The sequence below is a fragment of the Anneissia japonica genome, unplaced genomic scaffold (assembly GCF_011630105.1).
Source record: "Anneissia japonica isolate Jap-2015-1 unplaced genomic scaffold, ASM1163010v1 scaffold1509_len713820_cov188, whole genome shotgun sequence".
Taxonomy (NCBI): Eukaryota; Metazoa; Echinodermata; class Crinoidea; order Comatulida; family Comatulidae; genus Anneissia; species Anneissia japonica.
Window position 1 is genome coordinate 194,888 of NW_022737632.1, and position 23,241 is coordinate 218,128.

At 31.0% G+C, this 23,241-nt stretch overlaps 1 protein-coding gene across 3 annotated transcripts in view; it reads right to left on the reverse strand.

Annotated features, from left to right (window-relative positions):
- LOC117117398 overlaps positions 1-23,241 on the reverse strand; it is a 62,561-nt gene that overhangs the window by 16,186 nt on the left and 23,134 nt on the right. Inside the window, exons 1-3 of one of the 3 annotated variants that reach the window (XM_033261709.1) lie at positions 21,883-21,943; positions 5,665-6,027; positions 5,133-5,270 (exon numbers count right to left, since the gene is read on the reverse strand). In XM_033261709.1, coding sequence (XP_033117600.1) covers positions 5,133-5,270; positions 5,665-6,027; positions 21,883-21,928 — 547 coding nt within the window. In that variant the 5' untranslated portion in view covers positions 21,929-21,943. Of the gene's footprint in view, positions 1-5,132; positions 5,271-5,664; positions 6,028-21,120; positions 21,158-21,882; positions 21,944-23,241 lie in introns of those variants that run through there. The other 2 variants (XM_033261707.1, XM_033261708.1) reach the window with 2 other exon arrangements.

A 23,241-nucleotide genomic window follows, 5' to 3' on the forward strand; every position in this document is an offset into this window, starting at 1 on the left:
GATTTGTGCGAGGTATCGGCTGAGATTTGTGGAGTACAATTCAAAAAACAACTATAGGTCTAATAATAATGAATTATTGCGATGTTAAATAGACAATGTTAGCTATCAAAGAGCTACGTTGTTTTTCATTGGGACCTTCGTCCCTTCAAGGCTAGGCCTATACCATCCTAGCTAGTCTAGGCCTAGAGTGCTAGCGCGAACATGCGGACGTTGGTACGAGTAGGTTAGTCTACAAACGTCGCCTAAAGTAATTGATTTTACCCGGCAAAACGAAAGAAGGAAACTCCGCTTTTCAGTTGTCTTAGGCACTTGTTTTTTGACAAACAATGACCTTTCAGAGGTCAAATTGCTGTCAAGAATATGAATTGGCTGCTTCGCAGCAATTACTGTACTTTTTAAAATTTTGAAATTGGAAACTATTAATGCTATTAAATGGACAAATAAAATAAAACATTACATATCATTTATATGTTAGGTACAAGTGTGAAGACTGGCTAGCATGTGTATTATGTCACTTGCTATAGTTATTAATAACATTAATGCTACTTTTACATTTACGATCTTATCCAGTCTAGCCCTAGTCAACTGACAAATGCGGTCCTTTTGTAAAGCAGAGTTGGGTCTGGCTGTGCCAGATCGATGCGACTGATGGTGGACAGTAATTGATTACTCCCGTTTAAAACTGATTACATCTCAAATGAAAGCGAAGATAGTGTAGTCTAGTGTATTAAGTTACCTTTTCAACACTGCCTCAGGTTGTAGTGAAATGTAGGTCAACTACTGAGCTAACCTTGACCTTTTAGTGCTAGTCTGTCTGGTCAGGAGATGTGATCAGCATTTTCAATAGCCATTCATCATCAAACAATCTGTTTTTAAATATGACTGGCTAAGTCTGTCGTTTAGACTCCGATGAGAAAGCACAGAAGGAAAGGTAAAAATGAATTTAGTTTTTTTTGGGTTAAGAGGCAAGTACAAATTACTTTATGATTATTTCCCACGAGATTCTTGGCTCGGATGTTAAATAAAATCAAATATAACGTATGGAATATAATCACATTAATACCAAATCTGTGGATTTAACTGTATGATAAAATTAGAACCTAAAATTATTTATTGATACAACAAAATTTTTGAAAGTAAATATGTAATCTTGTTTGGACTAGTTTTTTAATGGACAATTTATATCTAGGCCTATTTGTGGACTACCATCACAAGTTCTTAAAAGAACAATGACTTTAAATTTTAACTTTAATATTTTTATTACTATTATTAATATTAATGTACTATTATTTTAAAATGACATATTATTATCAATAACATTATAATATATATATATATATAAAAATATATATAATAAAAAGCAAATACGGAAAAGAAACGATTGCATACGTTGACATAATAGAGACATAAAATTTATTTAAGACGAATATTTCGGACACGCCTGTGTCCTTCCTCAGCGTTATACGTATGACTGAAAAAATACAGATCAGATGAATTAAAAACTGTAAGATATACGGCGAGATGAATTCTAAGATAAAAGGCACGCCATAGGAACAGAGAAGTAATAAACAGTCGGCAACATAAAAAAATGTTGGCGGTAAAAGGCCTATGAAAATAATTGAGCGGAATAAACAAAATGTCGGCAAAGTAATCAGCGTGTACACTGTAATCGAAACAGCGGCAGTGGGCTTAAATAAATGATAAAGGTATATTAAAAGAAATATATAATATTGTTATAATATAAAACTATTAAAACTATAATGCTAATTAAAGTAATATAATGATCATCATATCAAAATATATTATATAGTACATATTATATATTTTTATTACTATTACTATTAATGTTTTATTATTTTTAAATTTTACCATTCTAATTTTATGTTCTGGAATGACTTATTATCAATGATATAATATAATACATATATTTTATATATAGGCCTATATTATTATTATTATTATATGAATTATTTTTAAATTTTACCACTATTATTTTATATAGATTTTGGAATGACTTATTATTATCAATAATTAATATTATATATATTATACAAGCATATTATATAATATTTTTATTACTATTATTATTAAATAAACTATTATTTTTATTTTTAAAATTATTTTATATAGATTTTGGAATGACAATTATCATTATATCACTTGTGTAACATTATAAAATCAAACCACTACTATTTATAATTACAATTTCAATATTTGTATTATTCACCAATTTTGACATTTATAAATATATGAGTAGGTGTGGTTTACTTTCTCTTATCATATAACATTCAATAAACTTTCCGAGTAACACGCAGATGACCGCCTTGATAGGTTATTTGGAACCAACCTGCTGGGATTTCACAGAAATACTCAAATGCCCTAACCTATCTCTAAAGAGAAAACTGACAAAATTATAGGTTGTTGCCCTAGTTACTAGTAGAAATACTGCACTCCACTGACACTATGCACAAACATGCGAAAACACATTAAAAGTTACTGTTATTAAAATAAATATAGTTGTTTTACTACTTACTGAATTATTTACAAAATCTTTGAAGACCTCGATAAAATATGTATTTCTACTAGTAATGTACTATTGTTCATGATTGTAATCAATCATTACAAGAAGAGGTTTACAATATAAAGATTAATTTAGGATGACTTTTTTGACTGTCCATATCTAAAATCAATATCACATTATTTACTGTAGACTATAACTATAACTGGTATTACGAGTTGATTGTTACAGAAACCTAAAAGACGTAGTGTAATCTAAAATGTAGGCCTACCAAAATGTAGACATGTAGTACCTGATATTGACTACCTACAGTAATATGATTCTTCCCAGCTCCTCCTTCGTGATTTTAATTCATGAATTTTAAACTAATTAATTTAAAGATGTACTGTACCTTGCAAAAAAAAAAAAAAATCATAAAAATCATTTTTAAAATTTACTTGCCCACTTTGAAGTAACATAAAAATTATCAACTTGAACATAGAAATTAGTGTATTTAAAAAATGCTTACCCATAAAAACCATCATTTTACAGCGAAAAAATGATAGAAACATTTACAGTCACTGGAAGTGTTTTATTATCTTTATTATAATTATCCAGTTAAAAAATCAGAACACATTTTTTTAATTTAATAATTTCTATGTTCAAGTTTATAAATTGTATGTTACTGCAAAATGAGCATGTTAATTTTAAAATAATTTTTATGATTTTTAAAGAGCTAAAAAATAATATAAATTTAAAGGGAGCTACAAATAAATCACAAAGTAATGATAGCCATCTTCAAAAAATTTAATCATAGTACCTGCACAATGTTAAACCCTGCCTAGGAAGGCATTTAAACCAACGTTCTCCTATCTTCTCTATTACCGCCGCTCGGCTTACTATACTATAATATGACACATTCTCTTCTCTGTTTATCCAAGCATTTAACAAAATACTTTTAATGGGTATGATTGTGTACAATAAAATGAAGTTAATCATCTCTTTGATACTTTTTAAATATAATAGACATGTGTTTGTTAAGATAATTTCGTCAAAAACCTAAATAGAGCTAGAGTGTTTCTCACATAACGAGAACTCCAAATAAACATAGAGGAAGCCTTACCTATTGTTTGATCAAACCACTTACTTTCGGTTATAATATTAGTTCCCGTTATCTATAAAACATTCACAGAAAAGTCCAAAGATCTATTGCAAAGTATTGAAGCCAGCTGCGGAAGTATATCTCTTTAAAATCAAACAGTTTATAATATATGTTGTGGCTAACGACAAGGTCTATGTAATACATATACACATATAAGCTTTCTGGTTGGTCTACCAGCCCCAAGGGAGGCGTGGCTATGTGATTGAATAGTCTGTTAACCCTGAACCTGAGTGACAGCCAATGTCTTGTGCTTATGCGATCATGTGCTCCATCAAGCATCTCTGTCTGACCGAATTACAACCGAAACATACTTTGTGACTCATTGTATTTTGGTGCTGGGAATGTTATTATGGGGAGCAGACAATAATTGTATATCTTTCTTTAAATAATATTAAGTTACTGTCTGTGATATTACGTGAAAGACCTTGGAAAAATAACATTAAGCACTGAATAACTTAAAAGATCCAAACAATTCAGTTTTCCTGATATATAGTCAACATACTATGGAAATCATTAAATTGATTACAAGTTAATTTTAGGCGTAATGCGAACAATAATAGGAACATTTATTAATTAATGAGAATAATACTTCCTCGTTCTAATTCTTAATTGAAAGCTTAAAATTAAACATACAGAACAATGCAAACATGGAGCTTATTGTCCAGGTTTAATATTATCAAAACATAGAAGATAAAAGTAATTTTTTTCAATGACTTGCAGACTGCCACAATAGCCTATTAGAAATAAACCTAATATAGTATTTCTACCAATAACAAAAATGCATTATTTATTTATTTACTTTTCATTTCTTTACTTAGCTGGCAACTACAGTAATTCATAATATGGCAAATAAATACTGTATTTGAACCTCTAAAAAAATGGAGTTGATAATAAGGTAGCTATGCTAATTACATTTTTAATATTAAATTTTGAATTGGCACTCGTGTCACAATTATGAAGATGAAATAAAAGTATATACAAACATTATCCAGTACCAGGATTACAAATTAAGCTTAAAATAATAGCCAGTTAATTTCTAATTCAAAACAACTTTCATAAGCAAGTGATAAATAATGGTCAATACAAAAATAACATTTTATTGTAAAAATTTATATGAACGTAAATTTCAAACATTATGATTAACAATAACAATAATAATAATAGGAATCACCATTTATTTATGAATGTAAGGCAAAAAAAAAAAAATTTTATTTAAAAAAAAAGGGGAGGGGGAGTAGGTAAAAACAAAGACGGCAAACAGATTGGCCAGTAAAATTCTGCGACGTCTCGACGGCGCACAAGTTCCAGTCTCCTAACCAATCAACTGATTATGATAATGATGATGATTGATCAGGAAAGATGCTATGAATGGTAAGCAAGTCTATGAAATTTATTACAAATATAACCTCAATATCTTAGTATGCAGTAATGATAATAGGGATATATATGATAAAATAAATAAGTGTAACGCACCTGTTAAATTGGAATAAAATTTACTATCTGTTTCGCTATCTTGTAATGTAGAGGGCGATGTTGACATAATACTGTTGTTAAATTTGGAAGTTGTACCATGCAGCAATGGACATCCTAGGTCACATATATGTTTTGAATCTGTAAAGAATAAACACAAAAATTTAATTATAATCATAAATCGCAGCACTTCTGCATTTCATGACAATCACCAATCTGTAGAAGAAAAATACATCGCTTTTTTTTGATTGGACAAAGTATATATGTAATCGATACTGTAATACAACTAATTAAATGAATATTAACTTGGCATACAAAGGAATTTTGTTGTTTTCATTTATGCCAAAACTTGGCGCTTACGGCTTAGGAAAAAAAGCATATTGTACAATCTTGAATATTCATAGGATCAAATAGCTAAAATGAAGATACGACATACCTAACAGTTTATTTATGGTTATTTATTTATTAATTGTTGTTAGTGAAGGATAAATATAAAAATAGATAGACATTACCCAAAGCAAAATAGCAAACTTACCATCTTTCTTACGAAAATTAAATATTGCAATTAATGAGCCCAGTAGACATTCCTGACTGTTGCCTACAAAAATAATCCTCACTTTATTGTTACTGGACTGTAAGTGAAACGGAGTTCTCCTACTACAGCAACTTTCACTTTTCAACTCAAGTCCAAATACGTCAGCAACTTTCGGTACGATTTCCGTTACACAGGGTTTTTCTAAAATCCCACTTAGTGGAAAAACGTTCAGTTCGGTAATGTTTATATCTATAACATGATGCTTTGGGGCCTTTATTCGGTAATGACAATGCCACGGCCCTTCTAGGCTTGCATTGCGAACTAGATTTATACTATCAGGTTTATCAAACGTCTTTGAACAATCTGAAAGAACAGAAATAAAAGAAGAGTTTAATGAAATATAACTGTGGGACAATGTTGTAAAGTTGTAAAGTGTAAATACCGTAAAATTCGAACTACATCCCCACGGTCTAAATACTCAGTTTTCAGACCGCATGAAATCTCACACAGTATTCAGACCACATGGAATTCAAGTATTCAGACCTCATGAAATCTCACAGGACTCATTCAAACCTTATGAGATCTTGCAGTATTTAAATGTTACAGTATTCAAATTTCAAAGTTTAGCACCTCAGGATACCACACAGTACAAATATCATGAAAATTTGCAGTACAGTATTGAAAAATTGTAGTAAAATCTCGCAATCAAAGGCTCATGGGAAAACCTCACAGCGTATCTCATGATATTTCTGTACTCATCCTCCAAAATCCCTTACTAAATATAGCCTTGAACTGAACATACTTCTGAGTAAAGGATTAGGCTTTATCTAAGTTGAACTGATGAGATAAAGACCTCTGAGGTTTTATATAAGGCAGAACAACACTATACGCCTCATTAAAGGTAACATACTTAATACAACTCAACAGGGTAGTTTGAAAAATAATCCTCCCAATAATGAACCATCACATTCATTTAAAAAATATCTGTCTGGTAAAATGTGAAAAATCATCATGATTCAAATACTGAACTACTCAATTAGGAGGGAAAATCAGGGGTCAAGTAAGACAATAAAACATTAAATCATAATTCAGTTTTTCAAGGATTTACAAACATTTTACTATAAAATCCTGAAAAGGGTATGTGAAATAATTAATATGCGTAATTATGTTGGAAAAATTTTTTTTGGCCAGCAATTAAACAATTGTTTATAGAGTTATTATTAAATAATCTATTCTTATTTGGAAGAACTTTTATTGAGGTTCGATGATAACATGTATCAAGTAGAACAAGTAAGCCCTAACAGGTTACAAATTGCATGAAAACATTGTTATTGTTACAAATAATTAAACAAAATGTTAAAAAATACAAGAAAAATGTGTCATTCTATTTTGCATAATGTTGGAATTCTTAGCCTTGAGGTGAGAAGTTCGAATCCATTGCGGTCCATTATCCTTCACTTAAACAAGGCACACTCTCTATATTATGGGTACCTGGTAAATGCTATGGTGTATGATGAACATATTTGGTCTGTGCTGAAAATTCACACATGACTAGAAAAAAATGCCCCAGGGAGCATACGAAGTCGCACAATGTGTATATTGTCAACGTTTCTCAATAATGCGCTATTAAATTGCTATATAAAATGCCAAACATTGTTATTACGTTATCTAAGGTAGGTGTTGGTGCATTGCATGGAAAGTGCAAGCCAATGCACTTTAATATTAACTAGGCCAATAAAAAATTCCAAATTAAAATATGCATACAATTGATAATTTCACATCAACAGTTGTGCATTGATTCCACACCATATTTTGTGGACATATCAAAAGCAAACATTTATACAATGCATACATTACTGAAATCTTCGATATAGTTAATGCAATTTGTTAATTAGTCAGGTTCCAATAATGTTGCAGCTGACAATGCGGCACAGAAAAAGCTAATTGTATTCGAGTGGTCTTTCATGTTGGCGTTACTCGTTGGATCAATCAGCCACTCTCAACACTCTGTTTACAGTGCAAACAAAATTCCAGACGCTGATATAGAGTAAACTGCTGCCGCTAATTCCAAGTTGGTAAACAGATAAATCACCTCACTTCCTTCCAACATGAAGCGGAGTAGTCGGACAAATTTTGGAAGCCAAACCATGCAACCTCTACGAATGAACGTTGCTTCAGATATTAATGAGAAACTGAACTAAATATCGTGATTTTTCAAGGTTGTTTTTTATATTTTTTAAAAATTATTTATTTCAATCGTCCAACAGGAACACTTTGTTCCCACCTACAGGCGAAAATTGCAAAAATAAACATCTAAAATATAATATTACAAGGTATAAAATTCAAATTTAAAACATAAAATAAATCATAAAAATCATTATTATTGTCATTATTAAATAGTGTTAATATGGAGACATTCATATTGCAATTAATAATAATTAATAATAAACAATATTCTTATTAAAATTATTGTAAATAATATCTAAAACTGTAAAGTTAAATCCTTACTGTAACTGTTTGAGAAAATTCTTGGAAATGATCCCCTACGAATAAACCTACCTAACTATATGGGTTTGGAATAAGGTTTCTATACTATTATGGTCGAGCGGATTAATACAAGTCTGGGATTTCTTTGTGACGTCTAGGTTGGAGGCATAGGCTTATTTGGAACTAGTACACTAGAACATTCTCCATAAACACCACCATGAACTTTCCTGATTTCAGGTGTCATGTGAAGGGGCTATAAAGAATATACAGACCCAATTGTAAAATACTGGCCTTTTTTTTCATTAGTTTGACTGATATGTGAACATTTATTGTTTGATTATGAGTCACAGTCGGTCAGTGATGGAGGTGGTAAGTGTTGGAATGGTGTGAACATTTTTGGTTTGCTTAAAATGCAGTACAATAGACCAGCACCATTAGCCTAGTAACATTCAATGGTTAGTTAGCTTAGCCTAGATGGCTTAACCTAGATAATTTTCAACTATGGATAATTAGGTCATCCTAATTACTATTCAAGCATATATACACATTTAAAAGAATAGACTGAGGCCTGCAGTGTTTGTCATCACAAACTAAAAATAAAATGAGACACTCTTCCAACATCCCTTGCTAATATCTGGTTCCATTAATCCTCTTTGGTACTATATGCAAAATTTCATGACTCGAATATTTATTGTTATTTATTATTGATTAATGTATAGTAATATCATAAGCTTAAGACCAGTACCAGCTGTTCCTTTGAAACAGAATTGCAGTCCATTCAAAGGTAGTGGAACAATGGATCATTCTGGAATGTCAATCAAACTAAACAACTGACCAATCAGAATGTGTTATTCAATGACAAGTAACACACGCATGTCCCACTATATAATATGGGGAATGTAAAAAAGAACTACAAGATGTTTCTTGTTAATTTAAAGCCAGACTGAGGAAACAGCTGAAGTTAATATTAAGTAACAATTTCTGTTTGTTGTGATGCAATTGCAATTTAAACTTTTGTTTTATTCAGCACAGCTTAATATTTATTAAAAAATTAAATAAAACCATAGAGATGAATTTTGAATTTTTTAACTCCAACACACATGCATACACAAGAAACAAATTGGTATTGAAGTACTTCGTTAGAATTCTACCTTTACCACAAACACTGCTATGTATCTGTTCATTATAATTCAAAATGAACATGATTCAGTACAGTTTTGAATGAGAAGACTTATCCAATATGATAAGTATCAACAAAAACTAATACAGTATTACATATTTACTAGAATTAACACAAAGAAAGGATGGTGGATGGATGAGTTCTATCGTCATAAAAAAAAAAATATCCGACTAACAAAAATATAAGCCAAAATAGAATATTGAGAAATATAAATGCAATGAATTAAGAAATATTATTTCTTCTGATTACCTTTAATTTTTCAAAAAAGAAACTTGAATATTCACACGATCTGAGATTCTAAACAACATGAAGTAATTATGTTGAATGAGGAAGTGGTCGACATGATGTTAGTCACGACAGACGACATGTGACAATCAACCTTAAAGCTACAGTCATCACATTAATGTGACATACATGCATCTACACATTAAGAAACGATACATCTTAAAGGTAGTCCGCACATTAAGCTACAATTAAAGCTACAATCATTACATTAATGTGATAAGCATCTACACATTCAGAAACGATGCATCTTAACGGTACAGTCAACACATTAAGCTACAATGCATCTTAAAGGTACAGTCAACATATTAAGGCACAATCAGGTATACTTGTCACATTAAGCTACAAACACACATGAAAGGCACATAACCAACATATTGATGATATATAAAAAACTATCAGACTCAAAAAAACTGTCATAAAAATACATTTAACAAAAATATAAAGCCAAAAAAAAAAAAAAAATTTAAAAATTTGAATACATGACTTTATCGACCACTTAAAAAAACCATACCAAAGACATTTCCCATTAAAAAAAAAAGATTAATAAATTGTGGACATTTACTTTGCAGACAATTCCACGAATAAAATTATCGAGCCGACACATGTGCTGCAATTCAGCGATTTGAGATAATCTTCCATTCCATCGGTAGTCTAGAATAGGTGCAAATCCTTTGTGAGTAATAATGAAAAATGAAAATGTCAGCATATAATAGAACAAATCCCGTTTATCTTTCAACTATGTACGTAGACACCTGTAATTATTCAGGAATGCTTAATGTATTTCCCCTGAAAAAACCCCTTCATATGATATCTTGATTGAAATCTGTCTGAATAACTTAAGCTAGAAACATATCTATTATCTGTGTTATAGGTAATTTCAAAGGATTATGGAAATAGCAAAATAGAAAGAGTTCAAAGAAAATGTTAAATTTCAATTACTATGAAGGAATTAGAACAAATACTTTTTCTAGGAACTACGCTGAAATCAACACCAACAGAAATGTGATTAAAAAAAAATTGAAAATTTTCAGAAAGGAATTCACAAAGATTGTTGTCTGAGGAATGATTTAAAAAAATTATAGTTGAAAAAACATCTTTTAAGCTTTGAGGTTAAAACATGCCTTTCACACTGTGTAACTTTTGTCCTGTGTTGTATGCAAATTCTTGGCCCTACCAAAAACCCTTCTTGAATAACTACAAATAATGTTATAAATATTCGAATAGTTTCAACTGGTTTGCTTAAAATTACAGTATATTTGATCAACTCCTTAAAACTGAAAGGCCGGGGGCCCCGGATTCAACCCCGACAGGAATAGAGCTGGCACCAGAGGGCGTTGTGTACACAATGCCAAAGCAACGGATGTTAGCTCACATAGCCTGACGAAGTCATGTTAATGAAATCGACAAAAGCTCGCAATAAGTTAACATCCACTGTCTTTGGTTTATTACGATTAAAACATAAATAAATAATATTTAAACTCACAAAGTGTTTTATTACTATAACATGAATGCCTTACCATGGAGGAAATATATTAATTTATTAAATATAGTTATAACTTATAATAAGTACTATAATTCTTGGTATATACATATTAAAGTAATATTTGTAAAATAAGTAAAGTCATATTTGTTATCAGTTTTTAATAAGGCTGTTAGTGTTGAACACCTGTTGAAAGCCATTTTCATTTATGAAATTTATTCAAATTGTATAACTTTAAAACAAGTTTGATTATGAAGGATTATAATATAAAAACATTAATAATTATTGTACTAAAAATGTCTCTCCGAAGAAATATCTTTTGATGAAGGGTAAATTACCACATTTACTTCTCCCTTCCCAACAAAATTTTAATTATCAAAATATTAATTATTTTATTAGTAAGCACTCGTTAAACAGATCAGTATATTTAGTCCTTCTTAGAACATGGTGGCTTTTATGTAGGCATAAGCATTAACAATAAAATTATCTCATAGCAATTCTATACTCTGCTCCTTTAACTTTGCTAATGCGAAACCAGTTAGATTATGGTAGAGTCTGCGGTTGGCTAGACACAATTCCAATAATGTCTGCGCACGTAGAAAGGTTACACAACACCGGCTCCATTCCAGCTAGCTACAGTGGCAATTCTGTACATTAATGTTTATGCAGACACATGCTGGCTTTTCACGTAAAAAACAACACATGCATTGTCAATAAATAAGCTGTTTTCAAAGAAAGGTTATTGGTTTCTTGTTAAGAAAGAGCTTTGCTACAATAATAAAAGAAAATAAAGAGAAGAATAACTATTAAAAAAATTTTAATTATAATTAGTTATTATTACATTTATACTTTCAATTTAAACTGTATTTTTAGAAATGTTGATGGTTTTCATCCTAAAAATATAATGTTTGGTTATTCATTTTAAAATACAATACCACATAATTTTCACAGATCTGAGTGTGATATTTTCAAAAATGAAAAAGGAGATTATAAAATTTATTCTCATAATACTACTAATTAATAAATATATTTGTTTTTATTATCGTTAATTTATACTGTTATTGTTTTTAAAAATGTTATCATAATTATTAATAAAAAACATTAATATTAAACTACAAATTCAAAATCTGAATGATAAATGATGTCCAAGTAATTTTTATTAAATAATTATTTAATTTCATCATAAATGTTTTAAGATACAACAAATCATCACTCATTAACACAAACTATTTCAAACCCAGGTACTTAAAAATGAATGTATATTTACTGATGGTACATCACAGCCCAAACACATTTTCAATTAATTTTTTATCGAAAATCCGTAGATTTATTTTTTATAAGCATCCGGTAATGAAGCCAAACACCGCATACCTATGATGACGAAGATGTCTTCGTTATACGAGCATTTAGAGGAGGTTAGAATAGACGATTCTATTATTTATGACGGGCATTCTAGCCAACGAACCAAGCCACATCGGTGAAATACAGGTCTCCCTCCAATTAAAGACCACTTTTGGGCCCGGGGTTTTCATTGTCTTTAGCAGGTTTGGTCTCTAATTAGATTAATAAAGATAAAAAAAATTTGTTAAAATGGGACCATAGAAATTGGTCTTTAATTGGAGGTTGTCATTAATGTGAAAGGTCTTTAATTAGAGGGAGACCTGTATCATTAAAATATCTATGTTTTAAAATAAACGATATAGCTTTTATATATTTATTTAAATTTAAACAATATTTTGTAAGGGTGGTTCATCTAGTCAGAGCTGATCAATTGGGACCCTCTTATTACAAATCATGTTCTTGGATACTTGGGATTATGTTTTCATCATTGTTTTTCCATGAAACATTTTAGAAACACTTGCTACAATTAAGTACAGTAAGAAAAAGTAATTCAAATTCCAGGAAACTTAACAACCACAGAAAAAACCTCCCATAATATATTATTTATACAAGTTAAAAAAGTATCAATAAATTTATATATATCAGAGCTCATTTCTTACTGTAGCTACGGAGTAAGGCGAACATGAAAAGTAATATTGGATGAGAGGATTTACGTATGAAATAAAATATCCAGCCAGAATCGTCTCATTAATTCAACAGAAAATGCAAATTGGAAATATCACGTCTATTGCTCAGAGCATTCGATGATTACCCATCCATGCTTTTGTCTAGACTAACTTTACATTTATTGATTTCAATGCTCTAAAAGGCCAGGTTGAAAAGAAAATTAGTTTTTTATGCAAATACTTACAACAAAAAATGATACTGATACAACCGATCTACACACACTAAAGACAAGGATATACAAATTACCATTGTTTGTAATATGCTATTCCAGCAAATATGATTGCAAAAAAAATATAAAGAGCGGGTGGGGACGAAAAACTAAACTATATTTTTACTTGGCCAAAATAAGAGTCATGGTCAGGTCACAGTTGATCTCATCTGACATACAAAAAATTGTAGGCGTAAATGTTTGATCACCTTAATACTCTGATACAATGAAGGAAGCATTTATTGCGCATCGATTTCTTACTTTAATAAAAAAAAATTGTTGTTACAAACAATTGTTCTTTTCGGAATAATTTCATATTTTTATTGGCTTGTAATTAATTCAAATTAATATCAAACATATGATGCTTTATGCAAATGTGCTACAGTACAAGGTTGTCATATCTTCAATTATGATAGAGTAATAGATTCTCGTATCTTGTATAAGTTCAATTTATTATTGGAAATTGGAAATCATCTCAATATCTACATATATTACAATATGTTAGGTTTTGTATGTTTTATCTATGCCAGTACGCCTCTGCGTTTCACATTATTATCCCCAGTTATCAGACCTAACATCTAGGAACACATACTAAGCTCCGAGGGAGACTGTTGCATATAATACTGCTGCCTAGAAATGATATGTCCCAATCTGCTGTACCAGGTACTTACTTATACTGGGTAGAGAGAAAGTACAGTAGGTAAAACGCTTCTTCCCAAAGAATCATGTAAAATAGAGAAGTGTCGAGCCTAAGAGGTTGATAGCAACGAATCTGGGTTCAAATATCATATTTTTTTTAGAAGATTATACCACAGCAAGGTTGCTATAAACAACTTTTGCTGAAACGACAAGTGACTGGAGCGGTGTGTAGTTGATGTGAGGCATGTGCGCATGCGTAATATCATTCATGTTGGGATATTGTTAAGTTCATTCCTCTGGATCAATAAATCATCTTTAAATGTCGTTACAGAAAGTATTCTGAAAAATCAAGTACACCTTAGCAAATGCGTACAGTATGCTTCAATTCTTTCGCATTAGACGAGACTTTTTTTATACCTTGCTCTGAAAAACTTATTTTTATAAAGATTGTCAGAGGTGGGCGGAAAAAAAAATAAGATAAAATATTGTTTTCTTATTTAGCAAATGGATTTTTCCTCCAGATGAAGGAGAAAATAAAAATAAAATTTTATTGATGGGATGGTTAAATGCTTTAAATTTATACAATTATAAAGAAATGCAGCGGGTACGCTAATTGGCCAAAAATGAAATTTTATTTTTATTCGAAATCATCAATACTGGCGGGTGGCGAGTCCGCAAACAAGGTATAAAAAAATTCTCGCCTTAGCTAGCATATTATATGCGGTATATTGCAACACGCTATCACATCTTGATGCATTATGCATCTACATATAAGCAAAACATGATTGGTACTTTTTTGTAGGTCATGTCATAGGTCGTATATAATTAGTATAGTCCTGAATTACTCTGCCTCAGATATATAACTCAGTACTGTTTACGATCTTTTAAATATTTACTTTTTTTAAAGATCCATTTCAAATAAGTTACTTTATTTGTTAATTTTCATGATATATGTTTGCCAGACAGTTCTTAAGTATAATTAATGATCATTTTATCTTCAAGTTTCTTACTGGGTTTAACCAGCTGGTGTCTGGCCAACTTGACAATGATAGAGTTCGGATTTTAGTAATCATGTCTGTCTGCCATCAAACTTACTTTGTACGCTTTTTAAAGTCTGCTAAACAGCCTTTTATAATATTCAACTGGGGGCATTATTATATTAATTATTAATTAGTACAGAATTACACTTCAACAATTAATCTTTTATGGGGAATTAAAAATGCATGGCCCATATATTTTCTATTGTTATGGTTTGTAGGGCATGAGATTAAATCTTGCAGTTTAACTAGAAGTAGGCATACGTAATTCTCAACAACTAGGGTGAGGTCATATAATTTAATAATATTAACCAGTATGTCCTGGGATCAGAAGTAATCAATCAATTGTTACCAATTAAGCACATGAGACAAGGTCAAATTATATAATAATCAAGGTGTAAGTATCTGGATTACCCCATTAAATGTATTTCAAAGGTCGTAAACTAGGCCTAAATGTATCATTACATTTCTATTAATATTTTGGCATAATTTAAGTTCACTGACCCTTAATTCCCCTGAGTATTTTTGAAAAATGCAGTCTTTTTTCAAGATACCCCAAATAACAAGTGTTGGTATATCATATTGAGAAAGTCGATGGAAATTTCATTTTCAAGGGAAATATCCTTGTCCACTCTTTCATCCATTTTTGGGCCAATTTACAGATTTCTGACAAGCCAAAACACAAGAAAATCTACAGATATTCAAATATAGATGAGACTTTCTTTTATAGCTAACTATACAATTTAACGATCATTAAAGGAGTGGGATAAAAAATAATGATACAAAGGAAATGTAATATGTTTCAGACCAGTGTAAAATACTTCCATATTTGGAAGGCCAGCCAACCGTGTGATTAAAAAAATGTCTATGTTGCATCCATTATATTTCTTTGCTATTATAATGCTATTACAATTATTAGTAAATTATTATTTTTATTCATGTCCGAGTACTATTTTCTGTGTTATTTTCCTGACCACAAAAATTAAGTACAGCTGAAATATCGTGTAACGAAACTACGCCGGAAGTAGATATTTTTTCATATGCAAATGAGGAACACCTATACCATGCCGACATATGCGTTCACTAGGATGTAGCAAACACATTTAATTTTATTGAACGTGCCCTTTCCATTAAACATGTTTATATTTTAAATGATCAACTCAAAGCTATATTTAGTAGCCAGAATGACTGAATGTGTTTGTGGATACATACGGGAAAATAGGCCGCCAACAGAGAACGTTGGCTACTACTAGCTTACAATACCAACTAGGCCTAAATTAGTTACCAAAAACATATTCCGTTTTTCAAAATGAACATTATGTTACGTGCTGGCCCTAGCAATATAAAAGCAAATACTGTAGAAACAATTTTAAGGTACTCCAACCGGTAATGAAAAACAATTACCATATTTTAATGATATGTTCAAACTACTAATTACACGGCATACTATAGCCTAAAAAGTTTAATATGGAGTTTAACAGGAAAAAATGCGACCTAGAACCAATTCTGAGGCATTAGCATATAATTTACGGCTGTTGAAAATGTAATTCGTACGAGCATGTGCAATAAATGCTTTAATATTTGAAATTATCGTCAGAAAATTCCCTGGTCTAAAATTGTTGCCGATATTCCAGATGGCATGGCAATACGGTATGCAACAGTTTGAGGGATTTATGTAAAAGTAAGTACTACATAATAAAGATTGAGCCTTACCATATTTGCCAATTGCAGGACAGAGATAAACTGTTGTTTTGAAACTGCAGAAGGTTTGGGAATGGAGTCGTATGATACCACAGCCATATTTTATATAATGTGTTATGAATCAATAGAAGTTAGTTGACAAATTCCATTGCAATGGAAATATATCAACCTTTGTACTCAAACAGTGTCTTTCCTTTCACAAAATGTGACATCAACAAAATCCGAGATAGGAACCGATAAGGAACGATAACAGCTTGCTAAGTAATCATAAAATGGTATGAGAATGTCTGGATCCGACATAAATGTAAATATATACCCAATTCTACAAAGAAAAGTCATACGCCCAGTCACTAGTTTACACGTAGTGTATGATCTATGTTAGTACCTACCGCCACACAGCTCCACAAACCCATAATACTGTAATTAAAATTACAGTATGTTTTATTATGATCAATTATTTAATTCAAGTATAGAATAGCATAAGGCTAAACTACTTTTGGAAATAAGTGGGTACATTGAGTATTAAATTTAATATAATATAATTTTAATATTAATTATATAAATTTTGTTCATTGCTTTCTACAATATACACAATTAGTGGCGTCTTTAATGAAAATAGGCATGTACATTAATTACGCATTAAATTTAACATATATTATATAATATTAAAATTTATATTTTAATACAATATGTTCTTTCTACTTAATATACATTTTGTTCATAGTATTCTACAATAGACCTTATTAATGGTGTCTTCAAAGTGTAACTATTTATACCTTGTTTAACGAACCCACCGTCCGCCAATAATGATGATTTCAAATAAAAATAGTTTTATTTTTAGCCAATTAGCGCACCCGCTGCCATGAAAAAACTGAAATTTCAGAAAAAAAAATCTTTGTTTCTTTATTGTTATTACGCCTGCTGCTGCCTTGAAATCTCCAAAAAATAAGATATGTATATTTCTTCCTAATTACATAAATTTAAAGCATTTAACCATCCTGTTACTAGACTGTTTACATTCAACAATAAAATTTTATTTTTTATTTTCTCCTCCATCTGGATGTTTTTGTCAAAACTATTTGCTAAATAAGAAAACAAAATTTTATTTTATTTTATTTTTTCCGCCCTTCTCTGATGATCTTTTAAAAAATAAGTTTGCGAAACAAGGTATAAAAAAAATCTATCCCAATGACAATAGGAATGTCTTGGGTATTATTGAACAATAACCGCAAATGGAATGGTTTTTAAAGCGTCTCATATTAACTCATCTACAAAATATATTAAAATTAGCAGAAAAGATTGGTACTACAACATTACATTATAAATGACTCATATACATACATTAATACAATGACGGCAGACGAGGCCCATTGCTCAGGACGTCGTTCTTTTACTCCCATGTAGTTTGTAATAATCGTTGCACTTTGTAAAATCATCAGACATTGTAATAAAAGCGGATGCACTTTGTAACAACGGAGCTGTTAGTTACACTTTGTAATAACTGTCTGCTGCACTTTGCAATGAACTGAACTATCGCACTTATTATAATAACTCATGTCCCATACTGCAGTATTTCCAAAATATTGTTTCATACAAGTAAAACTAGTCTTCATTCTGTTGAATAATCATGACAAATTTCTAATTTTATAATTACTTCTATTTTTCTATGCTAATGATTAAAGATTAAACATTGTATTATTCATGATCATTCAGATTTCTTTAATGAATCCATATAGCTAAGATATCTCTACCCCTCATCCCCTTACAACATATCATCAATATCTGCATATTCAAAACCAATTCACTCAATTCCCATTCTGAAGGAGTATTGGCTGGCTAGGAGGAAATATACAAACGTTTTGCCTGTTGAAGAACGTGTGATGGTAGACAGATTCAGCGAGTCTGTAACGCCCTTGAACAACTATTGCAACATATATTATTCAAGTGGTCGGATATTAAGGAGTATTGGAATAGATGATGTGATTCAAAAAACCATTTAATATTTTTTCGTCATGTGTTCGCAACAAATACGTAGGCTTACTGTCTATACAACATATTATAAAAATTTGAATATTTGACTTGCTTATTATATAACACATGAAATTATTTTTCTTCTCTTACCAGGTACAAAATTAAAATCTAATTGGCTGGTAATAAATTTAAAGGTTAAAAAAAATTTCTTTTGCATCCAACAGTGAGTAACTCGGCAATTACATAATGGATGACACTTCATTGGCCAAGTTTCTTTATGAGGCATAGGGAGTTAAGTTATTAAAGATTATCAAATGAATTTAAAAAAAATAATTTTTTAGTCGTGAGAAGAAGTCCTACTCTTATACAGTAGTAGAAGTTTAACCTAGGACCATGGAATCTTTTCTTAACCACAAAGCTAAACAACTCCAATAAGTAATAAAAACATCTAGAAATCAATACAAACTTAACTGTTATGTTCTTTTGAGAAACTCGACATTTAAATGGATTTTATTTGGCGTTTCAAGATTTTACCGGAGACCGTAGGCCTTTACACATTTTTAATAGACAGACTTGATGAGAATGGTCATACTTTGAGCTAACATTATAGGCTGAAAAGTTGATTTGTGACTTACTTGCGATGCTGATGTTAGTCCCTGGAAGTGCATAAAGAATGATGCATAGTGAAGCAGGGACGTTGCTTACAGTAGCTAAATATTAGAAGCTGTTCCAGAGTACAGTATTTAGAATCATGAGAACGAGAGTCTAGAATTAAAGACTTGTTTACAGTGATAGCTGATCTGTCTGCCAACTGTAGGATATCACATTCATGTGTAATTAGCAAAATGCTGGTGACCTTAAGTAGCTGTGTGACATAAGCTTCAGAAACCAACCAATCACATTAGGTCCCAAGTCTGGAGGACTGGATGTGAAGGGAGGCACGTTAAACATTACCTTCAGTAGTAATAATCCAAAAGTTATACCAGCAAAAATGTGCTCAACACATGTTATTGTCCCTGTTAACAACAATTTACATTTTTTTTAAAACAAAATATGAAGCATATTTTGTTAGGGTAAAGCTTCCAAATTGAGATGGTTTGGTGTAGTGGTCTGCAATTAAGAGTTCAATACCATGGTGGTCATTTGCTTGTGTACTTTGGGTGAGGCACTTCTAAGGGTGTGCATTCGTAAAACAAAAATTATGATTTTTTTCATGAATTTCTCTGGTAGGCCTAAGTACTACGTACAACATATATAATTTTTTCCCCTGCAGGGACTGGCTTTAACATGTATGGTAATTGTTTTATACATTATATCACATAACCTATGACCTACAGTACCGCGCCTTCTACAATACTGTATGGGAAAAAATTTAGTATTTTGCAAAGATCAAACTTTATACTAGTTTTTCATCATCTTGGTTTATTTCAGTGCAAGTCTGCACGTACTGTATACAAATGCATGTTATGTTGCTAAGGTTATCTCCATTTGCAGTTGATGACTTTCTTCAGTACCATCAAAACGCTATGACGACCACTTCCTCCAGGAAGCTTACTGTATGTTCCCATGGGAACAGAAAAAGAACCTTAGTTCTGTTCTCTTTTCAACAGGTGCTATTCTTAGAATCTAGCTAAAAAGTGGGCACAGAAATAAATGTTATTACAACATTAATAAAAAATAAAACATAGAATATAAAAACATTGAATATTGGCTGTGACACAAATATATTTTTACCACTAAAAACGTCTAAAAATCTACTATTTATTCCAACATAAATACTTATGAAACTTAAAACATAACATTAACCTATTACATTCATATTAATACTAGGAAAACAAATCTTTCAATTACAATTACTTGCATAACTATGACAATGCTTACAACCCAAAAATTTGTACGTTAAACTTAGCCCATCACTCCGTGTTAAAGTCAGACTCCGGAGGAAAAAAATTTTTTGATATGTTGTAGAACTGATTTTTCCAAGACAGAAAAAAGTTGTTTGACGAAAAACTGGGGAACGGTGAACGAGCTACAGATTTTTGAATATTTAAAAACTGGGGGGGGGGGGGGGAAAAAGGCCATTTTTACACCTTTTTCCCCCAGTTTTTAAATATTCAAAAATCTGTATCTCATTCACCGTTGCTCAGTTTTTCGTCAAACAACTTTTTTCTGTCTTAGAAAAATCAGTTCTACAACATATCAAAACATTTTTTTCCTCCGGAGCCTGACTTTAATTTTGGGTACATCAATGAAATACTAGGAAGTGAAAACATTTCTAAAATTAATTAAATATGCCTTTCAAATAGCTAAATTGTTCAACCCCCCAGGAACTTGCCTCTGGATCTCCGCTGAGGGATATGAGAGGCCCAGGCCCACCAACTTACACTTGTCTCGGACTTACCCCTTCTTCCTATCAAAAACATCCTGGCACCAAAGTTGGTGTGTGCATGTTTGTCTTTATTTTTTTTAATGAAAAAATAGCCCATTTCTTCTCTTTCCAAAATGTCTGAAAACTTTAAAAGATAAATTTGACTTCAGGGTGAACTCTCTTAGTTAATTATTCTTTAAAAAATACAATACATTAAGTAAATGACTTGATATAGAAGCCATGTCCTAAGCAATGTCTTAAAATAGGAATGAATAATTTAACTAAATATCATGTAGATTGCATGAAGTCAGCCTTACTCAGATCCTGTATAAATGAATGTTAATATCAATGCATTACTTTTCGGATTTACCAAAATTTTATTTAAGTAATCATTTGCTATTTAAGAATTCATATTTACTGTAATTACACTGAGGCTTCACCAAACTTATTTTATTAATATTTTGCTAAGTAACATTTAGGCCTAAATTAACATTATAAAATAGTTCGAAAAATTTAATTGAAAATTAAAATCACACCGAGCTACCAAAATTATTTTAAATATCAGAAATATGAAACTAAAAACAATTTAAAACATAGGTTTTGCACAGCGATAGCAACATTCACTGAGATACCAATACCATAGTTAATCAATTTCTCTACTCAAAGATTGTCAAGATAATTTAAAGTTGATGATTTATTATTTATCATATTAATATTTAATACTTTAATCAATATTATGTCTGGTGATATTAAATGTTATGTGCACCTAACTATAAATAACTAAACCAGACGTACCTTTTGAGTTTACTTCCTCCAGACAATGAAGGTAACAGGTAAACATTGTTTAGTCTATGGCTGTGCAATTAGCCATGAGTGTTGTTAAAGGGAAATCATAAAACTTCAGAAGTATACTTTTCTTATAATCATAGCAAATGGCTATGTTTTAAGAGTTATACAAAATTCACAACCTTTGAAATGGGTGCTAATCTGCACAAAAACAAGAACCAACAGCTAAACTGTTTAACAGGAAGGACTTTGATCTGTTGTTAGAAATCCAGAAATCGACCTCTCACTGATGTAGTCTCCGTGAATCCATCATCAATTACAAATGGCAACGGGGCAAAACAAAAAACCCAATTATGATTTACGATATAAACAGTTTCAGTAAAGTTGATGTAGGATGTTATGAAAAAAATGTATCACAAAGCATCAAATGATTATTATGAGGCCGAGCTTCTAGCAATTGCAGAGAAGGAAGTATCTTGACCATAGTTTGTACTGGCCTCAATCTCAATGACACTGGTGGTGGCGCTAGTGTGATTGCAGGGGACTTAAGGCCCTAGTCAGACAGCTTAAGCCCTGGTCAGCAGCTTGTTAAATGTTTTGGAAGATTCTCAGAACACTTTAAAATTGTATTAATTTTTCCAGTTTTTCTAGGCAACAGGGGTATCGCGCTATAGACCTGACTACGTCTTTGCTTCTGGCCCCACTAGCCTTTACCAGAAATGTTCATACCTCCTGTCAAACTGGTCCTTCTGATTCCCAAGAAGTTTATCCTAGATCAATTTGCAATATGATGCCAAAATGTATAACACCAACAAAATCCATTGTGAAGAAAAAGTGAAAAAGCTTGTAATAATATTTATCAAAATAGAAATATGAATTCATATGATGATTACGAAGCTCTGATAAATTTTATTACTTCTTTGTTAGCGAAGAGTACTTACGCAAGATGATCCCCTATTAAAGATGTCTAGACTATGTCTAGGTACCAAGGGCATACAGGGATCACCTCAACATTTCTTCAAATGTTGCCTACTGTCAGACTCAGCATAATAATCACGTTGATTATTGACATTAAAATATGTAAAACCTTTTGAATGTTCTGGAAAATATTGATAATGTTGAGTAAAAGGAAAACTTCCTAATAAGACCATCCCTTGTCCACAAAATATGGCATAAACATTATTTTGTCTAGAATTATGGATTATATGAAGTATATATGCAGATACTTTGCATAACACAAATTCAAGGTAGACAGTTTTCCCTTTAAATAATTATAATTTCCACATCCGAAAATAAAGTAGCTAATAGATATTTACGTTTGCAAAATTTCCTTGCAAATCCTAGGCTATCAATATAATACTACAAAAC